We start from the raw sequence: 10,070 nt of genomic DNA on the forward strand, positions 1-10,070 counted from the left end.
TTTGGCATATGTACATATGCATTTGGTAAAAAGCGGTATTTATTTATTACAAACAGACACTCCAATTTTATTATATGTACAGATGAATTTTTAAAAGTACTCTAAAGAAAAGGAAATAAACAATTTGTGACGCAATTATAATACGATATTCGTGTTTTATTTATTTACATACAATAAAAGTATAATCATGCAAAAAAATACGCCGTCTATCATTATATCTATAATGTTTGAGATTACAGACGTCTGTGGGTATTTTTCAATAGATAATGTTAATTAGTACCAAAATGGACGCAAGTGAAATCGCTCGCCTTTTCATACGCTCTCTGATTGGAGTGTTTATCGGTTCCTTTATTTTATTATGTTTGTACTTTCGCAAAACTTACAACTACTGGAAAGACCGAGGTATAATCTATGACAAACCTATACCAATACTAGGTAATCTAGGATTTATAATGAGAAGAAGTGTCTGGGATTACTGCTATGAATTAAGAAAACGGTATCCGAATGATTACCTGGGAATATTCCTTGCTTGGAACCCAGTTCTAGTGGTGCAATCGCCGGAACTCGCAAAGAATATACTTATAAAGGATTTCGATTATTTCCCAAATAGATTTTTATACAGTGGCTACTCGGATCCTCTCGGATCTCTCAATTTGTTTACAGTTAGGGTGAGTAAAATATACTATATAATGTAAAATAAAAATAGAAGTAATTGGTATATTAGAGTTATACTATTCTTGTTAATATTCAACTTATAACCTGGGAGTTTATTTGAATGATAGTAACGAATTTTAAATGAATTGAAAATAATATATAAGTATATTCGATCAATGATTATATAATTAATAGAGAATCAATGATAGTAAGATATGTATTACGTAGATTGGTGAATTTGATAAATACTTTCATATAGGCATTAATAATCTGACTCTTATATTTATGAGTTACTCATAATCCGCTGAAATATATTCATCTTAAAAATTCAAGGATATATCAATAACTAAGAAAAAGTAAAAATCTTTTAATTTCTTTAGCATATTTGAATATTAAATAACTAAACAATTCAAATCCATAATTTAAGAATCCACTATGGAAGCAATTGAGATACGAACTCTCCCCAATGTTTACATCATTACGACTGAAGAAAATAACCGAACTGATGAATATCAATGCGACGGAGCTTGTGAAAAAAATAAAACGAGACTACATTGAAAAGAACAACGTTGCTAATTTGAAGGTAAACTCTAAATATTTGCTTAAATATATATCTGTGGTTCCCGAGATGGCCCAGTTAGTACACGGTCAAACCCAGGCAAGCACCACTGAATATGCATGTGCTTAATTTGTGTTTATAATTCGTCTTGTGCTCATCGGTTAAGGAAAACATCTTGAAGGAACCTGCATGTGTCTAATTTCATAGAAATTCTGCCACATGTGTATTTCACCAACCCGCATTGAAACAGCGTGGTGAAATTTGTTCCTAAACTTCTCCTCCAAAGGGGAGGAGGCCTTAGCCCAGCAGTGGGAAATTTATAGGCTCTTGTATACCTGTAGTATGTTTATATATTAACAAGAGAAACAATAACATTGAGTGCTTAAATATATACAAAAATTAATTAAAAATAGATACTGTATAAATCTTGACCGCGTGGAATGGTGGCAAGAATGCTAGCAGCATTTTCCCATTGAATCGCATTTCCGATCCTCTGGGCTAAAAACTATCCAGCCCTCCTGTCACCAGTGGAGGCTATAAGGCGAGGTGTTACACTTTTAATACTATTCAATGTCAAAATAACATGTGTTACAGTATAGACTTTTTTTTAAATGTGAAATTTCGAGACTATATAATTTATCGTTTTACAGGAACTATTTTCTATGTACACGTCCGATACTGTAGCCTATAATGTGTTTGGTATCCGAGTCAGTATTTTAAGTGATCAGCCTTCACCCTTATGGTACATCACAAGTCATATGGTAAAATGGACATTCAGGCGTGGCTTAGAATTTACTATGATATTCTTCGTTCCCCTTGTGGCTGCACTTTTACGGTAACACATTTGACATACCTTCACCTGTTATCATATTATTTTATAAACTATAAATTGATGATTCATCAAATTATTTTATTTTTTTAGATTTAAATTTTTTTCTGCTGAAGCCACAGATTACGTTAAAAATATATTTTGGAACGTCGCAAAAAATCGCAAGGAGGTTGAAACAAAAAACGAAAATGACTTTGTTAATCTTTTGCTTAGGCTGAAAAACAAATTAAATGATTCCGCTGAACCCGGCTCACGTAAGTTGACAAAATATAAAATTGCAAAAACAACCTCATTATCTTAAAAGAATAAAACTTAAATTAATCATTTCCTCCTTTTTCTTTTTATGTCGGTTAAAAATGAGCAATTTTTCAATTGACAGCGTCGGCCGAAGATGTTATTTTGGCGCAAGCGGCTGTTTTCATTTTGGGATCAATTGAAACCTCTTCCACAACCATCGCCTTTTTCTTGCACGAAATAGCTCACCATCCTGAAGTGCAGGTACTTTTAAAGATTTAACAAAATCTTCAAAATTATTGATATTTTCTTTTGTAGACTTCTATATAATGTTTGTTTCTTGTATTAATAATGTGATGAAAATCTTAATTCCAGTATCATAAACAAATAAAGGAATATCTAAATTTTGGGTACCTCAACTAAACATCCGTTACAAAGTTTGATTGTTTCAATTTTCAGGAAAAACTTTTTAATGAAATCAGTGAGGCAGTGAAGCGAAAAGGGCATGACATTTTGGATTACAATGATTTATTGGAATTAAAATATTTTGCAGCTTGTATTAACGGTATTGTTGAAGAGCCTTTGATTTTGTATTTTTGACGCTAACTGGAACTGAGAATAATGGAAGATTTTAGCTCACATAATATAGAAATGTTTTATTTTCAGAAACTCTAAGAATGCACCCACCTGTAGCGTATTTAGAAAGACTATGTGCTAAGGATTACAAATTAGACGATAGTTATACGATCGAGACAGGGACGCCAGTATTTATAAATGTATTAGCCATACATTACAATGAGAAATATTACCCTGAGTCAGAGAAGTTCCGGCCAGAACGCTTCATGTCGGATATCGATACTAGTAACGCGGTGTTCTTGCCCTTTGGTGAAGGACCCCGATTTTGTATCGGTAAGTGTTAACCCACCGTCAAACACCAATACTTAGTATTGTTATGTTCAAGTTTGAAGGATAAGTCAACAGACACTAGGGGTATAACATCTTAACTCTCAGGTAAGGTAAGGTTGATATCTCTTACAGCCTCAATGTCTATGGGCACTTACCTTCCGCCTTTTTATAGCAAACAAATGGTTATTCCTTTAATTTTAAAATAAAAATTAGGTGTGTTGAAATAAAATTTACAGCTCCAAAACAGCACTTTGTATGCAGAGTAATTAGTTGATCATTAATTATCTATACTTACAACATTTTTAGTATATTAAACATAAATTTAAATCAAATAAAACAATCAGATGTTATTATTTGAACACCAATGTGTTTGTGTCAATTTGTGTTTATAATTCATCTTACGCTCGTTGGCGAATGAAACCTGGATTTGTCAGTTAATCATTTGTTACTTATATTTTTGTATTAAAAATGTTCTTTTTAATTATACCTAGTAAATATTTCAGGTAAAAGGTACGGATTGATGCAAGTAAAAGCTTCCCTGGCCCAAGTACTTCTCCACTACAAAATTGAGTCAGTTCTACCTTATAAAGTTAAAACCGATCCATACGCTGTTATAATGGCCCCAATGGATGGTTTAAGTGTCAAATTTGTTCCACGTTAAATAAAATACAGTTATTATAAAAAACAATATTTTTTAATAAAAACATTTTTTTAATAAATTTATAAATTGTTTTATTCCTCACTACTGGCGTTGAAATATTTATACAAATATGAGTATATACTATGTCAATATAATTTCAATATAAAAATCAGGCACATCAAATCAATGTACGATTTAATAGGCAAATCAATCTACGATAAGATTGCTTCGCTTCTGATAACAACGAAATTAATTAATTGTTTATGTAACTGAAAAAAATATGTGTTTTATCTCACCGAGTGTTTTAAGTAAGACCTTGCATTGTATTAATCAAATAGAACTGCCTTACCTCAGCTGCCAATTAGCTACTGATTATCAGCATGACGGTGCACTATCGTCTAGTATTTACAGCAGGGCAGGTCACGAACATTTTATTGACATATCTAATAAAAAATATCAGTTATCAGCATCATCACCATTATGATATATAATATGATCCGATTGTTATTAGCGTGATCATAATAAAATATATAGACTGTCTATAATTCTCGAGCGTTTTATCGTAGGATAGTAAATGTGTAAATGCATTTATTAATGTAATCTACAATACATTTATGTATACATACAGAAATTGAGAGATGGAACTTATTCAAGTGCCTTCAACTTCGCAGAACGATTTCGCAGTCACATACAATGAAAATACAAAAAATGTGTTATTGTGGTTCAATATGCTAAAAACTTGGGAGTATTAAGTCGAGCAAATGGTGCTGTTTCATTTTATCAATTTTGTTATTGAGATAGGTATAGTACGACACAACTTAGATGTAGCATTGTAGCATCGACAAATTCAATAAAACCGATTACTGCCGATTTATACAACCAATAGAAATAGCTCCCTATCGCGCCATTCGACGCTTATCGTCGCTATAGATTCTTGCGTCAGTTCAACCTGAGAAAGCAAGTTCAGGTAAATCGACATGTAAAATTGACAAATATACTAATATCATATGATATTACAAGTTATTACGTTTGTGTAAAGATCATATCCACATAAGAAATAAATATTGATAATTTGTAATAGCGTACTAAATTCGGATGTGATCAGTTTTACGAATTTTGCCGATGCTACATCTAAGTTGTGTCGTACTATATCTATTTTGAAATTGATTGTATTATTCATTTGTTTCACTTTAGTTGAATTGACACATTTGTTTAACAAGTGAATCTCAGAATTAATTGTCCAATGCGGCTTTAATCAAACGCAATAAGCGTATTCAGATTGTACATACACAATGTAAATTACAATCGAAAAGCAATTGAATTACTCTTAGTGATTGCTTATTATACTCGCTTAGTAGTTTTGCCATTATCGGTCAAATATTGCAGAGTGCTTTTATCTAAATTGAACTGTGGTCGAAAAATATATAATTGATTGGTAGTAGCCCACGGCTTTGCTCTTTAGGGTGGTTGTCATATTTTTGGCAAAAAATTAGCCTATGCGCCCTTTCTTGGTGTTCAATTTTGATCTAATTCTTTTGAGATGTTTGGTCGTGAAATAGCGACAGACAGACAGACAAGCAGAGTTACAATTACAATATTATAATATAGATTAAGTATATATATGAATAAAAACATTCAAGGAATTGACTAAAGATGACAGATGAGCGAAATGGATAATGAGAATTTTTATAGAATATAGCTCGATTTGTTCGATGCAACTTGATTTAGTCAGCTTGGTTGGAACCGAAGGAATAGACGTCTGACGTACGTGTATTTTCCGAACAGTAAATTGTTTTCGTGATTTGACTGCTTATACTATAATGCACTCTTAACTTTTTATGAAATTTAAAGTTATTATTTAGTCTATATATTCAAGACCAAAAGTATTTAAAACCTTAAAAAAGTGAACGGAGGTGGCGGAGGTGGCATTTGTATTTTATTATGGTAAATATGTATGGATTCAAATTAAAAAATAACTATCCCCCTCCCCATCCTGGCATCGCACGGGTGGAATGATTCTGAATATACTACAGGATGAGACAATACAAACCGCCTCTATATTTTAAATCTGTATTCAAAATATTCATTGCAATTACATATTGGAAGGACCATATCGATCTCCATTAAATGCACAATGCTCGTGATGTACTTAATTGAAAAAGGATTAATTCCGCTCATGCGATTTTAAGCAAATCACTTCATAAAAACCATAATTTTTCCTGAAAAGTAAGGGATCAATAATAATTATTGTGAGTTATGCCGAAAAGATATATGCATACACCATCGCGGACTTTTTTGTAGACCTTTTTTAGTAGACCTAAAAAAGGTCTACAAAAAAGTTCGAGATTATATCTCTGCTATAAAATGATGCTTACTATCATAATAGGTATTTTATTTGAAACAAATGTTGATATATAATTATTTATAATATTCTTCTTTTATAAGGATAAAGGCATCTACGTTTTATTAAACTAAAGAAGGGTAAGTAAGAAAATAACAATATGTGTAGCGAAAAGCTTGGGAATGGCGAAAAATTCTTAAGCGGACAAATAATGCAAATATGGTTTACGTGCTCTGAACTATTTCACTTAACATTCATGTAATAAAATTATTGCGTCTACTGTTATTGGTTTTATTGCATTTATATTGTTAAATAATGTATATTTTCATCCGGTGATGATTTTGATGTTCTACTAATAGACAGTGGTCCTAAGGTTTAGTAGGCTACTGCGCAAGATATAATCTAGTAAAAATACTTAAGTACATTCTCTTTATCCTAACATTCATAATCCGTTGATAAGTAATCCGATAAAACTGGAGTTAAGACGCTGTCTCTCTGGAACTCTTTCCGGCTTGCCAGCCTATTTGATTGCTACCCGAGGCCATACAATATGACTCTCCTACTTGGAGTTAAATCATAACTAAGGAAAGTCTGAATAAAATGTAAGGGTTCATTGCCCTATCATTTTTTGCTGCAGGTAACCAAATATCGGGCGGTTGGACAAGAGAGGACGCCTCGATTGAATCAAATATATTATACATATCTAAGGGTTTCAGATATTGTCGCTCCTGTGGGACCGAATATTATTACACATTAAAATGAAATATCTCCAGTCCTAGAGTAGTCTCTAATATCTAGTCGATCTCAATGTATAGTTGTATTCGCATGCAAATGTCCAAACTAAACTGCGCCCCGTACTAGGCTGGGTATTTAAAATCCTTCCAGAAGGCTAAAATCTTCCACAAATCGTGTTCATGTTTTATATTTTTGGAAACACAACTTATACTGCCATTATTAAAGAATATTATTGCGGTTGCTTTCCAGACGAACGCTGCCAAAACCATAAAATAGTAACCAAAACTACAAACGAGTAATACTAGTACTATTTATATAGATTTATATAGATTATATGACTACAAAATTACAACAAAAGGCTGTGATAACATACATATGTATATTCATTATACATAGATACTTGTAATAGAGTAATAAATTTTTTTAAATACATTCCCTAAAAATAAAATAACTTACTGACTACTATTTTTGATTAGTTCGAAATAAATATTAGGCTGATATTACTCGATGAGATTTTAAATTAACATTTTATTTATTTTGATGGTTATTTTTATTATTACCGTTACTAATTACGGGATATTTACCAAGTTTTTTATTTTTGTCTCGTGAACAAGACATTCGTAGATAATGTCGAAATATCGAGCTCCACCGAACAAAAATAAAAAACATGGTCAATATCACGTAATTAATAACTGTAATAAAATTACTCTGGTCGTAAGCCACATCATTCCTGAGTGGTATAGTACCACAGGTACCGTATAAATTGCGACCCCCGTACCCGTGCGAAGCCAGTCAGAATCGTCAGTGTATAAATAGTATAAACAATTTGAATATACTTTTCCTTTCTATTTAATTCATAAGCATAGCTTTATTATTATATATTTAATATAGGGTTATATTTTAATTAGAAACATCAAAGATAAAATAGATCGATATACTTTTAGCAGCATTCACCTCAAGTGAATAGAAACGAGTTTTCACTACATTGTGACGTCATAGCTGTTCATATAACATAAGCCGGTTCGGTAAAGTAACCAAAGTAAATTGAAATATATATATATTTGTAAAAGAACCATGAACGAAAAAGTTTTTATATCTATTTTCATTTCCGTTATTTTTTGCGACATTCAGTCAGTCAGTGCGATCGTTAAAATAATCACTGTCGCTATTCCGTGCAAAATTTGAACATAGACGGATATTTAAACTGTGCCATTGGGTATATTTATGTTTAAAAAAAGAATCTGGTGCTGTATTCATTTTACAGTATCAATATAAATAAAATTTTAACAAAAAGAAAAACCGACTTCAAACAAAACACTATTTTAAAACAAATGAATATGCACGAAAAAGTAATAAAAATAATTGCGTATTCAACATATTTTTTAGAGTCTTCCTAAGTTAAATGAAATGAAAAATATTAGACTACTTAAAAGTCGATTACCGATTATATCATGTAGTTATAGTTATTGGTATATTTGGAGCCGGTGTCAGCCACGGTGCCCTTGCCCCAACAATCAAAAGAAAGAAGCGATACGAGCCCCTTGATTCATCCAGTATATTATTGTGTAAAAGGTAATTTGTAAAAAAACATATTTGTTAAAGTATTCTCGTATTGTTTTTTGATAGATATACTGTAGGGTTTTATTGGCTGACACCGACTGCAAATATAACAATAATTATAACTACATGATATAATCGTTAATCGACTTTTAAGTAGTCTAATATTTTTCATTTCATTTAACTTAGGAAGACTCTAAAAAATATGTTGAATACGCAATTATTTTTATTACTTTTTCGTGCATATTCATTTGTTTTAAAATAGTGTTTTGTTTGAAGTCGGTTTTTCTTTTTGTTAAAATTTTATTTATTTTTTGATTTTAAGTGAAGCTGATGTTGACTAACTATTTTTTTTTAATATGGATAGATTAAGCGTTCCGTTTATATGAGTCAGAAACTACTTCGAGGACAATTTCAAAGGAAACTTGTGAATAAAGCAAAAATAGACTTTCGAAAATGCGGATTTAATACGTTACGCGGCGTAAACTACAAGGATCCCTCGAAAGAGCTGTAATCGAACTCAGCAAAAAAACTTTGAAAAAGGCCAACTATATTTCGTACATCATATGACATCACATCACATACTCAAAATTTGATTAAAGATAGTAAGAAATTCTGCCCCATATCGCACCCTAACTGCGAGCCGTATAGGAGTTCCATCACTACATAGTATAAAACAAAGTCGCTTTCTCTGTCCCTATATCTTTAAATCTACGCAACGGATTTTGATGCGGTTTTTTTTAAAAGATAGTGTGATTCAAGGGGAAGGTTTGTGTATATAATACATGAACAATATAGTAAAGAAACACTGATAATTTTAGAAGTTTGCGATGTGATGTCGTAAATAAACAAATTCTGTAGTAGGTATATTTAGTATCAATATTGCACCCGTGCGAAGCCGGGGTGGGTAGCTAGTTGATTATAATAATCGACTATGATAATTACATAAACATAACCACATTACGGAAATCATATAAAATATTTTCTGATATTTTCGTGATTAGGAAGACACAGGAAAACTTTACTGATTAACTTATATAACAATAATAAAAATGAAATAAAAGTTTGTATTTATTTATTGCCGCCACCTATAAGAAGAGAAACGACATTTAATTATTATTAACAATGTAAATTCCTAAATCACAATTAAGAATACTTTTTACAAGCACAATATGCTTCTAGGTTATTTTTTTCATGGCTAAAAAAAGTATTTGTCATATCACTACGCGTTCGATGACGGTTGATGCTCGAAATTTTAATTAAAGGAATACATTTTTTTCTTTACATATATATAATTTTATTAACATGTACATGTACACAAAAAAGTATTAGTATAGTTGGTACTATTCATGCAATAAGATGACAAGTCTAAACTATTGACTGGACTTATTATTATTTGGATCGCGTACTATTTATACGACGTAAAAGCGTAAGAAAATATAAAAATAAGTTTATTTATGAGCGCACGCATTGTAGACAGAGTTAGTTCATTTCAAGTAAAGGACGAATTAATTCTTAATAAATCAAATAATAAATTAAATCAATCAAAAGTAGATCAATCGTTATCCACTGTTGGACTGAATCATCTCCTAAAGTGCCCATAAGTACCGGTACT

The 10,070-nt window shown here is 31.3% G+C and overlaps 1 protein-coding gene across 1 annotated transcript; it reads left to right on the forward strand.

The window, feature by feature from the left end:
• The first annotated feature begins 262 nt into the window (after window positions 1-262).
• Window positions 263-3,866, forward strand: LOC124537253 (cytochrome P450 6k1-like). The gene is made up of 8 exons (XM_047114032.1): window positions 263-668; window positions 1,082-1,237; window positions 1,864-2,048; window positions 2,136-2,296; window positions 2,422-2,540; window positions 2,736-2,841; window positions 2,943-3,185; window positions 3,686-3,866. Exons 1-8 carry the CDS (start codon window positions 267-269, stop codon window positions 3,841-3,843), a joined length of 1,530 nt encoding a protein of 509 aa, XP_046969988.1. The 5' UTR covers window positions 263-266; the 3' UTR covers window positions 3,844-3,866.
• Window positions 3,867-10,070: the final 6,204 nt, after the last annotated feature.

This window comes from Vanessa cardui, chromosome 2 (genome assembly GCF_905220365.1).
Source record: "Vanessa cardui chromosome 2, ilVanCard2.1, whole genome shotgun sequence".
NCBI lineage: Eukaryota > Metazoa > Arthropoda > Insecta > Lepidoptera > Nymphalidae > Vanessa > Vanessa cardui.